Source organism: Pan paniscus, chromosome 19, assembly GCF_029289425.2.
Source record: "Pan paniscus chromosome 19, NHGRI_mPanPan1-v2.0_pri, whole genome shotgun sequence".
Classification (NCBI taxonomy): Eukaryota; Metazoa; Chordata; class Mammalia; order Primates; family Hominidae; genus Pan; species Pan paniscus.
This window is the reverse complement of record NC_073268.2, coordinates 58,050,939-58,067,130: the sequence shown is the minus strand read 5'-3', so window position 1 is coordinate 58,067,130 and position 16,192 is coordinate 58,050,939. Positions and strand designations below refer to the sequence as shown.

Here is a 16,192-nt window from a genome sequence, read left to right as displayed (position 1 = left end):
CTATGCTTTCAAATGTATTGGTGCTTAATAATGTCCGTTGTGCCTCTCTTTCTGTTTATTCAATCTACAGTTGTATAACTTCATCTGCTCTCTTAAATTCATCATTAAATTCATCATTCTCATTTGAAGTTTGTGCATCTTATTAATCTATTCATTAAACCAGCTTTTCTCTTTGTTTGTTTTAAGATGGAGTCTCGCTCTGAAGATGGAGTCTTGCTCTGTCATCCAGGCTGGAGTGCAGTTGCGTGATCTCAGTTCACTGCAACCTCTGCCTCCCAGGTCCAAGCGATTCTCCTGCTTCAGCCTCCTGTGTAACTGGGATTACAGGCATGTGCCACCATGCCTGGCTAATTTTTGTATTTTTAGTAGAGATGGGGTTTCACCATGTTGGTCAGGCTGGTCTTGAACTCCTGACCTCAGGTGATCCACCCACTTCAGCCTCCCAAAGTGCTGGGATTACAGGTGTGAGACACCACGCCCAGCCCAGCTTTTGGTTTCAATAGTCTTTTTATTGGTTTTTGTGTACATGACTTCCTTGATTTTTGAGCATTTATTATTTCTGTATTTAGTATTCCTTTGGCTTAACCTGCTCCTTGAATAAACTTCTTAGCTCACTTGTTTCCAATTTTTCTTAAATGAATTTAAATTATAAATATTTTCTAAATACTCTTCTAGACGTACTCTAACATTTCTGAATAACTTGTGATTCAGGTTTAAGTATTTTGTAACTTCTTACACTATTTTCTCTTTAACCCCAAATTTACTTAGTATTGTGGGGTTTTCTTTATTTTTGTTTTTAATATTCAGAAAAAGTTTTAGCTCTCTTTTCTTTTTTATTTCTAATTTTATTGCATATCTTCAAAGAGCAATAGATCTGTGCTGTCCAAAATGGCAGCCAATATAGCCATGTGTGTACCAAGCACTTGAAGTGTGCCTAGTCTGAATTGAGAAGCATTGTAAGTGTAAAAAACACCTCCAAATTATGAAGACAGTGCAAACAATATAAAGTATCTTATTGATAAGTTTGATATTGATTACAAGCTAAAATAAAATATATTGGATATGTTGGGTTAAACAAATATGTTTATGTAATTAATTTCACCTCTTTTAAAAGTTTTTAAAATAGAGCAACTAGGCCGGGCGCGGTGGCTCACGCCTGTAATCCCAGCACTTTGGGAGGCCGAGGTGGGCGGATCATGAGGGCAGGAGATCGAGACCATCCTGGCTAACAGAGTGAAACCCCATCTCTACTAAAAAATAGAAAAAATTAGCCAGGCGTGGTGGCGGGTGCCTGTAGTCCCAGCTACTCGGGAGGCTGAGGCAGGAGAATGTCAAGAACCTGGGAGGCGGAGCTTGCAGTGAGCCGAGATCGTGCCACTGCACTCCAGCCCGGGTGACAGAGCAAGACTCCGTCTCAAAAAAAAAAAAAAAAAAAATAGAGCGACTAAAAATTAAAATTACATATGTGGCTTACATTATATTTCTCTCTATATATAGTGGTATTGATGCATGTGAATTATTTTAAATCTCACTGAAGAATCATCTGTATTTTAGCATATGGTCAACTTCCCTGAATAATGCATGCGTGCTAGAAAAGAATGTATATTCTCTGTTTGTTGCATGTAAAGTTGCATGTAGACCTATTATCTTGAGATTCATAATCCTGTTATTGAAACTCCTAAAGCTCTCCTTCCTTTTATCTTCTTGATATATTGGTTTTTCAGAGGATTATGTAAAATTTTCCTACTATAGTTATTGATTTTTCTTTCAGTCGTTATACCTTCTGGATCTCACATTCCTTTTATAAGTTTATAATGTGTCCAGACAAGGTGTTGTAGATTTATTTTTCCTCGTTCCTTCCTGCTGATTACTATGAACACTAGAAATAACAAACAAGAACTCTGACACGTAGGAAAAGGAAATTGGACTGGGTAGACAGGGACCCCAGGACTGGAGGAACATCATGTTAGTGGGGCATCTTATAACCCCAAGCCTAGCAATAGAAGATGGCCCACGTAGACTTATTCCTCCCCCTGTGGAACAAGGGCCCCACTAACAACACCAGGTAAGCCTGGAGGGATTGATTGGAAACCCCACTAACCATAAGCAGCCAGAGGGGATCCCATCAGGCCTGAGACTCTCCTCTCCCATCTAGAGCAACAGGTGGATGGGCAGTACCATCACAGGGGACCTGCCACAGCAATCACAAGCCCAATCAGACCTGGGAATTCCTATTCTCCCACCCCAAACACACAGACACACTCACACACACACACACACACACACCCCTAGAGACACCAGGTGGTTGGTTAGTACAGGCAGGTGGAAATCCCACCATATAGAGATAGAGGACTCCACACAGGAAGCACTCTACTTCCATAGGGACTGAAGAATTCGTTTCCCCACCTTGGCCCAGACTGGGCAACCTCTTTCCACTCATTCAGGCAACACCAGCAGGGATCAGTAGATAACCCAGAGCGGACCAAAATAGTGACACAAAGGTTCTGAAGACTAAATAGTCACTGGAAGCACAGCCCACCACAAAAAGTAGACCAAGGCCTGTATACTATATACTAAACCTAAATAAATCTTCTAAAAAATGAAAGATTTAAATAGAACCCAAAGTGTCTTAATATCCAGAAATCAATCCAAAATTACCCATCATCCCAAGAAATAGGAATATCACAACTTGAAAGACAAAAGACAATCAACTAATGCTTATAGTGAGAAGAATCAGATTCTGGAATCATCTTGTCATGAGGGTTTAAAGCAGCCATCATAAAAAACAGTTTCAGTAAGAAATTACAAATTTTCTTAAAACTGATGAAAAAATAAAAAATCTTAGCAAAGAAATATGTTATAAAAAAAGAACCAAAATAAAATTATGAAATTAAAAATATACAATTACTAAAATATTTAAAACTCACTGGATGGGCTTGATAGTAGAGTGGAGATGACAAATAATAGAACCAGGGAACTTGAGGAGAGATCACTGTAATTTACCCAATCTGAACAACAAAAAGAAAATGGACTAAAAATAAATGAACACAGCCTCTGGACCTTTCTTTGGGACAATGACACAAGATCCAGGAATCTTAACATCAGAGTCCCAGGAGAGAAAAAAAAGAGTAGGACTGAGAATATTTAAAGAAATAGCAGAAAATAATTTCCCAAATCTGGTTTACGTTCCAAATTATGAAAGACATATACTTACAGATTCAAGAAGCTGAACGAACCCCAAATAAAGTCAAATAAATTCCTACCAAGACACATCATAATTAAAATGCTGCAAACTAAAGATAAAACAACTATTAACAGCAGCAGACAGAAATGTTTCCATTACATCCAGGGGAACACCAATTTGATGACACCAGGTTTCATGTTTGAAATCATGAAGTCCAGAAACAAATAACACATTCTTTAAGTGCTGTCAACTTGAAGAAAAAAAGAAAAGGAACTGCAAACTGTGAATTGAATCCAGTGAAATTATCCTTCAGGAATGAAGAGGAAATCCAATCATTCTCAAATGTATGTAAACTACAAGAATTTGTCGCTATCAGATTTAGCCTTAAGGAATGGTTAAAGGAAATTCTCTAAACAAAAAGAATATAATAAATGAAAGTATCATGGAGTATCAGGAAGCAAGGAAGGAACAATAGAAAAAGTAAAAATAAGGTCAAATACAATAGGTCATACCTCTTCTCAAATTTTACAAAATAATGTCCATTTTTTGTCCATTATAATGTTTTTTTAATCTTGAGTTTAATTTTTTTTTTTTTTTTTGAGTTGGAGTCTCGCTCTGTTGCCTAGGCTGGAGTGCAGTGGTGCAATCTCGGCTCACTGCAACCTCCGCCTCCCAGGTTCAAGCAATTCTCCTGCCTCAGCCTCCCAAGTAGCTGGGACTACAGGCACCCACCACCACGCCCAGCTAATTTTTGTATTTTTAGTAGAGATGGGATTTCACTATGTTGGCCAGGCTGGTCTCAAACTCCTGACCTTGTGATCCTCCCACCTCAGCCTCTCAAAGTGCTGGGATTACAGTTGTGAGCCACTGCACCCAACCAAATTTAATTTTATTAATAATAACATTGTTATCTGGCTATTTTTTGTTCATATTAGCCTGGTTTATATTTTGTAATAACTTGGATTTTAATATTTTTGTTTTGCTTGAATTCCAATGTATGTTTTGAAAAAAAATATTGCTGCATTTTGTTTTTTTTACTTATTAGTTTTTTTGTTTTGTTTTTTTTTGAGACAGAGTCTCGCTCTGTCACCAGGCTGGAGTGCAGTGGCACCATCTCAGCTCACTGCAACCTCCACCTCCCGGGTTCAAGTGATTCTCCTGCCTCAGCTTCCTGAGTAGCTGGGACTACAGGCGCCCACCACCATGCCTGGCTAATTTTTGTATTTTTAGTAGAGACAGGGTTTCACTATGTTGGCCAGGATGGTCTTGATCTCTTGATCTTGTGATCCACCCTCCTCGGCCTCCCAAAGTGCTGGGGTTACAGGCGTGAGCCACCGTGTCTGGCCCTACTTACTAGTTTTTAATCCAAATGGAGATTCTCAGCCTTTTGATAGATAAGTTTGACCCATTTACATTTATCGTGATAAATTATATTATAGGTCTTATTTTGTGTTTTCTTTTCTTTTTTTGAGACAGGGTTGTGTTTTCTCTTTTCCATACTTTCTGTTTCTTCTATTCCTCTTCTGTCAGTTTCCATGGAATAATCACTTCTTTTCTTTTTTCTTTTTTTTTTTCTGAGATGGAGTTTTGCTCTTGTTGCCCAGGCCAGAGTGCAACGGCGCGATCTTGGCTCACTGCAACCTCCGCCTCCCAGGTTCAAGTGATTTTCCTGTCTCAGCCTTCCAAGTAGCTGGGATTACAGGCATGCACCACCATGCCTGGCTAGTTTTGCATTTTTAGTAGAGACGGGGTTTCTGCATGTTGGTCAGGCTGGTCTCAAACTCCCAACCTCAGGTGATCCACCTGCCTTGGCCTCCCAAAGTGCTGGGATTACAGGCGTGAGCCACTGCACCGGCCAGTCACTTTGAATATTATACATCCTATTTTTATTCTCCTGGCGCTTGTACCTAACTTATTAAAACCCACACCTATGTTTCTTCCCCACCTCCCATCCATTTTTTGTGGTTGTGAACGTGTATTTTTTTATGCTGATCAGCCCAGGGTACTATATACAGCAAAACTATTTTTTTTCTTTCTTTTCTTTTTTTTTTTTTTTTTTTTGGGAGACAGAGTCTCACTCTCTTGGCCAGGATGGAGTACAGTGGCATGATCTCAGCTCACTGCAACCTCCGCCTCCCGGGCTCAAGCAATTCTCCTGCCTCAGCCTCCCGAGTAGCTGGGATTACAGGTGTGTGCCACCACGCCCGGCTAATTTTTGTATTTTTAGTAGAGATGGGGTTTCACCATGTTGGCCAGGCTGGTCTCAAACTCTTGACCTCAGGTAATCCGCCTACCTCGGCCTCCCAAAGTGCTGGGATTACAGGCGTGAGCCACCACACCCAGCCTTTTTTTTTCTTTTGAGACGGAGTCTTGCTCTATCTCCCAGGCTGGAGTGCCGTGGCATGATCTTGGCTCTCTGCAGCCTCCCCCTCCCAGGTTCAAGCGATTCTCCTGCCTCAGCCTCCTGAGTAGCTGTGATTACAGGTGCATGCCACTATGCCCAGATAGTTTTTTTTGTTCTGTTTTTTGTTTGTTCATTATCATTATTATTATTTTGAGACAGAGTCTCACTCTGTCACCCAGGCTGGAGTGCAGTGGCACAATCCGGGCTCACTGCAACCTCCGCCTCCCGGGTTCAAGCAATTCTCCTGCCTCAGCCTCCCGAGTAGCTGGGATTACAGGCATGTGCCATCATGCCCGGCTAATTTTTGTATTTTTAGTAGAGACAGGGTTTTGCCACGTTGGTCAGGCTGATCTTAAACTCCTGACCTTAAGTGATCCACCCACCTCAGCCTCCCAAAGTGCTGGGATTATGTGAGCCACTGCACCTGGCCAATGTTTTCTTTTTTGTATTTTTAGTAGAGATGGAGTTTCACCATATTGGCCAGGCTGGTCTTGAACTCGTGACCTCAAGTGATCCACCCACCTTAACCTCCCAAAATGCTGGGATTATAGGCGTGAGCCACCACACCCGGCCTAAAAACTGAAAATAGAACTACCATATGATTCAGCAATCCCATGACTGAGTGTTTATCCAAAGGGAAGGAAATGAGTATATCACAGGGATACCTGCACTTCCATGTTTATTGCAGCCATATTCACAATAGCAACTTAAGTGTCCATCAGTGGATGACTGGATAAAGAAAATGTGGTATATATACATAATGCAACACTATTTGGCCATAATAAAAAATGAAATACTATCATTTGCAGCAAGATGGATGTAACTGAAGGTCATCATGTTAGGTGAAGTAAGCCAGGCATAAAAAGACAAGTACTGCATGTTCTCAGTCATATGTGGCAGCCAATAAAGTTCATCTTATGGAGGTAGAGAATAGAATGATGATTACCAGAGGCTGAGAAGGGTGTGGAGGGTGATGAAAAGGGGTTGATTAACAGGTACAAACACACAGTTAGATAGAAAGAATAAGTTAGAATCTTTAATAACACAGTTAACAACAATATATCGTATATTTTAAAATCACTAGAAAAGAACATTTCAAATTTCCCCAACACAAAGAAATGATAAATGTTGAAGGTGATGAATATCCCAAATGCCCTGACTTGATTATTACATGTATTATGCATGTATCAAAATATCACATGTACCCCATAAATATGTACAAATATTATTTATCAATATTACATTTTCTTCTTGTAATCAGTCCTGCTATTGACAAATCAGATTTATTTATGTAATTATTATTTGTTGAGAAGCCACAAAATGCCAGGCACTGTTTTTTTTTCATGTCGATACCTTTTTTTCTTCTCAACAATCAAAATACAAAGTTAAACACAATTGAGCCATTGTTTTGGTTATGCATAATGTGTATGCCTCCAAAAACAGAAGAAAAATAGGAAGAAGTACCCTCACTAAAGGTTCCCTGACTCGTCTTCCGGCAGATCCAACGAAGGGAGACTCAGGAAAATCACACTTAGAAAGCTGCCCAATGAGGTATTTATGCAAAAAGAGTGTTCTGGAATTAAGAACATACTTTTATATTCCTGTATTTCTCAAAGAGATCAGAAAAGTAAATCACACACATTGAATTTTATTATTTTCTAAAAGAGGCCTCTGCCCCTTTAGAAAAATGAAATGAGGGGAGACAGCCCACGGTGGGGGTTTTAATTGGAAGAAGTCCTCGGCCAGAAACAGTCCTGAATGTTTAACCTCTGCCTTTCAGGAGAGAGGTCTGAATTTTATCATCTGGGGGGTGGGATGAAGGTCGGGGACTGAGCTGGAGGTCTTTAGGCTTGGTCAGGTGACAACACAAATCAACGTGTCGCTCAGGCTCCATAGCTGCTGGATGGCTTTTAGGGTGTCAGATGTTTGGGGAGACGGAGGGAACAGAGCACTGCAAAGATACTTTATTCCCATCTACTGGGAAAAATATGCTGGAAGTATTCAGCTTCAGGTCATGAATTCGACCTGCTGTAGAGGTGTAGGTTTTTGGTTTTTTTTTTTTTTGAGACGGGGTCTCACTCTGTCCCCAGGCTGGAGTGCAGTGGCGCGATCTCAGCTCACTGCAAGCTCTGCCTCCCGGGTTCACGCCACTCTCCTGCCTCAGCCTCCCGAGTAGCTGGGACTACAGGCGCCTGCCACCACGTCCGGCTAATATTTTGTATTTTTAGTAGAGACGGGGTTTCACCGTGTTAGCCAGGATGGTCTCGATCTCCTGACCTTGTGATCCGCCCGCCTCAGCCTCCCAAAGTGCTGGGATTACAGGCATGAGCCACTGCACCCGGCCGAGGTTTAGGTTTTTTCAGGTTCTCTCATCAGCAACCCACTGGAAGGTAAGTGTGGGGAATGCACCAGTTAGTTCCCACTGTCCGGGCTGATGGAGATCTGACACTACCTGGTACTATTCCAGGCACTGTTTTTAACACTGAGGATTTTTTTTTTAATTGTGATTGTTTTCTTTTGTAGGTGATCTATGTTTTGTTTCTGGAAGGCTTTAGAATTTCTTCGTTAGATTTCACCGTAATATGTGGTGCCTTTTCATAATTTTGTTTGACTCTCTATGAATAATTTCAATATGAAGTATTTAATTTTTTATTTTTCCATAATTCTTGATTATTTCTTAAAATAGTTCCACCTCTCTGTTCTTCTTTCCTTATGGATTCTCATAAAGTCTAGTCAGCCTCCATACTGCTTAATATTTCTTTCGTATTTTTCAACTTTTTCTCCCTTCCTGATATCTTCTGGAAGTGTAGAGTTCCCTAGCCTGATATTGTAGCTTCACTAGAATATTCTAGATATTCACTTTTCAATTTTACACATTCTGCTATCCAATCTAGTATTAACCATCATATTTTGACACACAGTTTCGTTGTTTTTATTTTTATGACAAGTTCTTGCTTGATATTTCCTGTCTCCTCCTTTATCATTCTTAGGATAGCTTTTTAAAAGTACGTGTACAGGCCACACACCTCCTAGGACCAACTGTAGCCATTTGTCTTCCTGTGGGTTTCAAATCAACTTTTCAATAGTTGCTCAATCCAACAATTTTCCCTCTTCCAGAAAATTCCCAGATTGGATTTTGACAAAGAAGATCCTGTTTTATGTTAGAAAGTGGAATTAGTTAAATTTTCCTGCATAACAATATGACCACATACTTAGTGGTCCAAAATAGCACACGTTTATTATCTCATAGTTTCTATGGGTGAGAGTCTGAGCACAGCTTAAGTGAGTCCTTTGCAGCCAGCTATCAAGATGTCAGGCAAGACAGGGTTCTCATGGGAAGACTCTACAAACAATGATTCACTTCCAAGCACACAGAGCTGTCCAAAGGGTTCAGCTCCTTGCAGGTTGTGGGACCAAGGGCCTTTGGATCTTGCAGGCTATTGGCTGGAGGCCATCCTCAGTTCCTTGTCATATGGGCCTCCCCAACATCACCACCACTTCATCAAAGCCAGCAAGAGAGGAGTCTCCTAGCAAGACACACGTTAGACTTTTATGTCACCTTTATTGCACTGTATTGGTTAGAAGCAAGTCCCAGTCCATACACAAGAGGGGATTGCACAAAGGTGTAACTACCAGGTGGCTGAGATAACGGGAGTTACAAATCCCTTCTGGGAGCTGGAAATCATCTTTCCTTGAAGTTTCTAAAAGCCACTGAACGGTTTGAAGCACTAAAGTAATAGCATATTCTTGTTTTAGAAAGAGCACTAGCCAGAAAGTGTCGAGAACAGATTGGTGGTAGAGAAAACCTTAGTTAGGGAATCCAGTTACCAGGCTGCAACGGCAATCCTAGTGAAATGGTGGTGGCCCCAACTAAGGTAATGCTACTGGGAATAGAGAAAGATGGAAACAATTGAGTTATTTAAGATATAATGAATAGGACTTGGTGATAAATAGATGGTGAGATCAAAGAGTTAAGAATATTCAGGCTCTGGTTTGTGCAAATGAGTGAGTGGGCAGTAATGTCATTCACTGAGAAAAGGAGGGCAGTCTAGACACGAAGCTGGAGGTGGATGGGTTAGTCCTCTAACAGAATTGGAGAGACTGAATAACGCTCCCTTGAAAGAACCACCTTTTAGGATACGTTTAAACTAATGCTTATGTCTGCAAAGAACCTATTGCTTAAATTTGTTACAACAGGTTCAATCTTTTCAACTCATTTTAAATACATGAATTTTAGGATTACAAGTAGTCTGTGGATACAGGAACATCTGACTGAGTGTACAAAGAGGGACCTGCTCTTCCTAAAAACATCCTTCGTATGTTTTGAAAGCAAAAGGATGAGTTCTGGGCACACAAAATATGGATAAAAGCTATGTATTTTAACGTATCTTACACCGGAGTAATTTGGGTTGAACTCAGCAGCCCTAAGCACTGTGCCACAGGAACTTGTGCAGACAAAGCGCGGGGACGGACCCTGACTCCGGTCCGCGTCTCCGCTGCTCCCTCCCTCCCTTGCCCTGAGGATTAGACACAGGAGATGCTGCCTCATACTCTCGCGAGACGGACGGGGCTCTTCGATCGTCCGATTCTCCCAGCCGCACCACGGGTGCTCCCACCTGCGGAGAACCGGAGTCTGGCGATGCCAAGGCGCTTCTGGGAATTGTAGTTCCGGGCGGGATGACGGCAGCACGCCTGGCTCCGCTCCTTCTTACGCATGCGCGACTCCGAGCTGGCCAAAGAAGTTCGTCCCCTTTGTGAGGCCCGGGATGGGAGGTGAGTTGCTTGTGGTGATGTCGCTCGTCTCGGCTCGGCCTCGGCGGTGGTTCCCCGGGTCGTTCTGTGCCGAGTCGGGGCTAGAGTGCGCGTTTGTTAAAGGGGCCTCGAGGGCAGACCATGAGCCCTGTCCCTTCTCACTCTGGCCTGATCCTCTCCTCGGGGGACGCGGTTGTGCCACGGGCGGGGTGGTCGCGGGGTCCTGGGCCAGTGCCCCGAGCGCGGCAGAATTTGTCCAAACTCCTGATGCCCCAGCGTCACCTCTTCCAGGCGCCCGGTTCCCCCAGGGACAGCTTCAAGCGGTAGGGACAGACATCTGAGGACCCAGCCTCAGGGATGCTGTCCCCGGGCTTCCAGGCTCCAGCGCCGTAGGACTGAGGCAGACTCCACGGTGAGAAAGAGACCCGATCTAACCCAGGCCTTTCATCAGAGCCCAGGAGGGAAGGCAGGAAGTGGGACCACGAGGCCCGGGGGCCTTCTAACTCGTCTGGCCAGGGAGATCTGAATTGGGGTGAAGAGCAGAATCTCCAGAACAAGGAGGAGGTGGTGATCATGGAGACAGATTTGGCTGAAATGCCTGAGAAAGGAGGTGAGAATTGCGGACGTGTTGAACTTGTAGCGTGGAAGGACGAAATTCCTGCTCCTGAAGGGAAAACGGTTGGCTCAGGGGAGGTGGCTCTTGGCTGGCTGTCTCCATTGTCTTGGGGATGGATGGGCTTTTTAAGTGAGACTGAAGGGCTTGGTATGGGAGCACCGCCCTTTCCATGGCAGCTGGGCACACAGTGGACCCTTCAAAGCTACCCCCAAAATGTGAGTGAAATGTTAACTTCTGTGGCAAGAATTCACCTCTTTGGTTGTCAAAAATGTTTTGTTTTACATAGGAGAAAACAGGCATAGTAGTTAATGACTGACTTCCATTCTACCTGACCAGTTTCATGAAGGTTGTGCTGTGCCCTCCTACACCAGAATTCCCCCTGGGGTGGTTGTTAGATTTCTGGATTGTACCCCAGGCTCAACTAATGCTTATTACTTTGAGGTGGGGTCCAGCAATCTACATTATAAGTAAGCTTTCAGAGTGAGAACCAACGAGTATAGATTAAGCTGGGAAATTTACTGACATATTCTAATTTCTAGATCAGAGAATGCCATCTTACAGAATGTGTTATGATTATAGCAACTGAATTCGAGCCCAGAGTAGCAATATTCCCGCACATCCCGGGAAGAGGGTCCTGGGAGGAGGTCGATTGTTTTGGGGGTACCTTAAGTCTCAGTGTTTGTAGGCAGCACGTATAGTATGTTGAAGCGGTTTTTAGACTTTAAATCTGAGTGGCAAGTTAAGCCTAGGTCTCATTACTACTTTCTTGTCGTTAGCTCTGTCTTCCCAGGATTCTCCCCATTTCCAAGAGAAGAGCACAGAAGAGGGAGAAGTGGCTGCTCTGCGCCTCACGGCCAGATCCCAGGTGAGTGAGTCTGCTGATTATTGGAATTACACCTTGTTTCTTAGAGTACAGATGCACTCCCTTCTTTGTGATGTGGAGTTTCTTTATCCACTAAAGCCCATCTGCAGAGCTGAGTTCTAAATCTAAGAGACTAGTCGGGAGACTAATGGACTCAGAAGAAAATGTTTTCTACTTATAACACTGGATGGATTTCTTCCCTATTTAGTGTTTATTGTCCCTCAACAGATAGGTAAGCAGCATTTCCCTTTCTTAGCCTACTATGCTCATTTCTGTGCTTGGTAATGTGAGAAACTATTTTAAATATAATGTGGTACATACCTCTTAAAACTTGTTTCTCTAGAGGAAACAGCATGTATGTGACTTTAAGTGGCAATCTAAGAAAGCACTTAAATGCTGAAGTGATTGTAAAAATAATAAATACTCACATAGTTCAAAGAAATACTGGAAAAGGAAAGCCTATGAAGGCGTAATTTAAAGAGTTACAGTTAGAATCCAGCCCTCTGAGATGGTGAAAGCTAAGGTATGATCATGTCTGCAACTTACTTTTATATTGTTGGCCCCTCTCTCCCAAAAGGTAAATATGACAAATATTACGAATGTTTGGCTGGGCGTGGTGGCTCATGCCTGTAATTCCAGCACTTTGGGAGGCCAAGGCAGGTAGATGACTAGGTCAGGAGATTGAGACCATCCTCGCTAACACGGTGAAACCCCGTCTCTACTAAAAACACAAAAAATTAGCCAGGCATGGTGGCGTGCACCTGTAGTCCCAGCTAGTCTGGAGGCTGAGGCAGGAGAATCACTTGAACCTAGGAGGTGGAGGTTGCAGTAAGCCGAGATCGCACCACTGCATTCCAGCCTGGGCAATGAGGGAAACTCTGTCTCAAAAAAAAAAAAAAAAAGAATTTTTGAATTTAGGCGGTGATTGTACTATATCAGTGATTATTGCATTCATCTTTCAACTTTTGTATGTTTGAAACTTTTATTAAAAGAAGTTAGGGCTGGGCACGGTGGCTCATGCCTGTAATCCCAGCACTTTGAGAGGCTGAGGCGGGCAGATCACCTGAGGTCAGGAGTTCAAGACCAGCCTGACCAACATGGTGAAACCTCGTCTGTACTTAAAATACAAAAATTAGCTGGGCATGGTGGCACGCACTTGTAATCCCAGCTACTCCGGAGACTGAGGCATGAGAATCACTTGAACCCAGGAGGCAGAGGTTGCAGTGAGCCCAGATAGGGCTACTGCACTCCAGCCTGGGTGAGAGTGAAACTGTCTCAAAAAAAAAAAAAAAAGAAGTTGAGGAGGAAAAAAGGAGCTTTCCATGATGTGTGTGGCATACCACAACCCAGAGATTCCTCAATCAGCCTTTCTCTTTGCTTCTGTAATCCAAGGTGTAAAAAGTAGATACTGCACATTCATAGTGTTTGTAAAAGTCACTTCCTTTATGTACTTGCCTGTCTCCATTGGCTTCTCAACTGTCTTACATTAGTCTTGAAGACTTTATTAGTCAAGAAGCTTTAAGTTGCAGCTGATAAAATCAATTCAAATGGGTCTAAGTGAAAGGAAGTAACTATTGACTAACAAACTGAAAAATCTAGGTCTGGCTACATATAGGGCTCAAACAAGAATGTTAAAACCTAATTCTTCATTTTACTGACCTTTTCTCTCCATGGGTTTTATGGCCAAACAAGTTTTTCTCCTAGTGTTGGCCTCTAACGAGTTTAGGCTTACATCTTCCTGTGTTGAAGGCCAGAGAAAAAGGGCAGATTCTCTTCTAGTCATTCTTGCAGAAGTGCTGGGATTGACTCTAATGGGGTATTAGGCCCATTCCTGGATGAGATATTGGCCAAATTTAAGTGTAATTCTTTATAGAATATACCTACACACACACACACACACACACACGCGTGTGCACGCACAAACATCCCACCCGTGAGTCAGAGATGGCGTCAGTACTACCTGAGCTACACAGATTCAAAGTGGCCAGGCATAGTAGCTAGGGGAAAATTAGGGCACTGGTACCAGAAGCGTGAATATATATTTCAATACTTTGATATCAGATTCAACACTGTTAACAGCATCAAGGTGATTGAACCGATTATGGAAAAATTTTAAAACTCTCTTTGTTCTTTGTGCATTTTATTAGATTTTTAAAATGCAATATTGGAGCTTTTTTTCTTGTTAGAATTTGCCTGGGCTATTTTTTACCTTTGATTTGTTAGATTTTTAAAAATATTAAAAGTTTTAGTTCTTCAGTGTAATAAAGTGAACAACACAGACATACAGAAATGTAAAGGTAATGCTACTTCCCCTCAAATTCAGTCCCTGCCTCTCTCTACTATGTATATTTTTTCACATTTTTTGTTGTACTTGCACTACTGTATTCAGACATATGGTATACTATATTTCCTTCCATCTCCCCACCAGTACCCAACCCAGCAATAATATTTTGTTTGGATGGCCTATTCTGTATATAGGATGTGGCTTTTTAAAAAAACCTTTTTATAAGGGAAATTTGCTCATTCACATATAATACATGTGTTTCAAACTTTTCTTGCCATGTGATTTTTATAATTCTGTTTCCTGTGCTTTATTGTTTCCTCTTTTGTAGTTTTCCTGCTGTTTGTGCAATGGTTTGCATTTTTGTTGTTCTGGCTTTTTCTTCTAATTTTTGGGCACTTAATCTCCACTGAATGTTGATTTAGTTATGTATATGCAGATTCTAGGCTAAAGGTCATTTTTCCTCATAATGTCTTTTCTACTTAGGGGCTACTTAGTGATTTTTACATATTATTTTATCTTAAGGGAATAATTCTCTTATTTTATTTTTATTTTTATTTTTTATTTTTTTTGCTTTTCCAACTTTATTTAGAAAAACAAATCCAGGTCCCAGTGCCCCCTGTACCCTCCCCGACCCCAGCCATAATTTAAATAACTTAGAGACAGAGTTGGAGGGAGGGGACAGGAGAGGTTGGGGTCACGGTGGAAGGACGAAGAGAGCCCACTACAGCCGCCGCAGCGCCCGCTTCTTGTCCGTCTTTTTCTTGGCCGCCAGCTTCTTATCGCGCTCGCCAGCATGCTTCTTGGCCATGGGACCCTCAGCCCCTCCCAGGCCCCCTGGGGCCCCAGGGTCGGTGGAGGAAGCTGCAGTGCCACTGGCCAGGGCCCGACCGGCTTCGGCCCTGCCGCTGGGCCCGCCGGCGCCCCCGTGGATCTCTGTGAGCAGACGGGCCCGAGCCGCATACTCCTCGTAGTTCTCCAAGAGCAGGCGGCCCGCCTCCTCGTTGAGTGCAGACTCGGGGTTAGGGTGGGTCAGCAGGCACTTGATGGTCAGCAGTACGTGTCAGATGCCCAGCTCAGCTGTCCAGTCCCTCTTGAGCACGTTGACGCAGATCTCGCCATTGGCGCCCCCGTTCGGGTGGAAGATCTTGGTCAGGAAGTAGCCCTTGGGTGGGGAGGCAGGGAAGTCCTTTCCCAGCAGGAGTTTCATGCGGAACAGACCTCCAGCATATGGGGTCCCCTCAGGGCCCTCGATGGTGACCTGGAGGTCGGTGAGGTCCTCCTCGTTGGGAAAGACCTTGATGCCATCGGGTGGGTCTGCGGTCAGTGTCGTCACCTCCTTGTACACCAGGCGGATGATGTGCGGGGGCAGGTTCTCCACGTTGGAGTTCATGGCTGCGGCCGGCCGGGGGCGGGTCCCCCCGGCCCCCTTCCTGCGTTCTTCGGTCCGCCGGCCGGGGCGGGGGGCCCAACTGCTGCCGCTGCGGCCCTGGAGAGGCCCCGGCGGCCCCGCTCCGCTCCCCGCTGCCTCCGACGTCCGCCGCACACAGCGCACACCAACCCGCCGCCCAGGTGCCCGGCAGCACTTAATTCTCTTATTTCTTAAATCTTAGATTATTTTCCGCATAGTAGCTTTACTTTGAGATAATTTTAGACATAAGAAGTGTTGCAAATAGCACAAAGAACTTGTATATGCTTCATCCAGATTTTGCAAAAATTTATATTTTACTTTGCTTTATTATTATTTTTTCAAAATCAGGACATTCACATTGGCATAATACTATAACCTACTGACCTTATTCAGATTTTTCCAGCTGTCTTATTTTTCTCTTTTTAAAATTTCTGCTTTTATATTGTAAATATTTCTCTTTTCCTTTGTTTTTTGTTCTAACTTGATTTTTGTGCTCTGGTCATTTATTTACATTTTTAAAAAATGAAATGGAAGTGTTTAAAGCTACGAAATTTCCTCTGAGTACAGTTTTAGCCATGTGGCATTTTTTTTCCTATTTTATTTCATTATTTTCATATTTTGATATATTTTCTCAGTTATTATAAATTATTCCGTTCTATTTTTGGAATGTATTGAAATTTAC

At 42.9% G+C, this 16,192-nt stretch overlaps 2 protein-coding genes across 5 annotated transcripts in view; one reads left to right on the top strand and one right to left on the bottom strand.

Moving 5' to 3' along the window:
- The first annotated feature begins 6,957 nt into the window (after positions 1–6,957).
- The window catches only part of ZNF286A (zinc finger protein 286A), a 38,562-nt gene continuing 29,327 nt past the window's right edge, over positions 6,958–16,192 (top strand). The window contains exons 1-3 of one of the 4 annotated variants that reach the window (XM_034942329.3): positions 6,961–10,361; positions 10,719–10,950; positions 11,733–11,821. In XM_034942329.3, the coding sequence (XP_034798220.1) occupies positions 10,914–10,950; positions 11,733–11,821 (126 nt within the window). In that variant the 5' untranslated portion in view covers positions 6,961–10,361; positions 10,719–10,913. Of the gene's footprint in view, positions 10,951–11,732; positions 11,822–16,192 lie in introns of all 4 variants that reach the window. The other 3 variants (XM_034942328.3, XM_034942331.3, XM_034942330.3) reach the window with 3 other exon arrangements.
- On the bottom strand, positions 10,642–15,687 carry LOC134729453 (ubiquitin-conjugating enzyme E2 S-like). Its single transcript, XM_063598725.1, has one exon. It carries the CDS (start codon positions 15,490–15,492, stop codon positions 15,163–15,165), a length of 330 nt encoding a protein of 109 aa, XP_063454795.1. The 5' UTR covers positions 15,493–15,687; the 3' UTR covers positions 10,642–15,162.

Bases quoted from the DNA above. Each gene is read 5' to 3' on its own strand.
- LOC134729453 (XM_063598725.1), bottom strand. From the start codon at position 15,492: ATGAACTCCAACGTGGAGAACCTGCCCCCGCACATCATCCGCCTGGTG.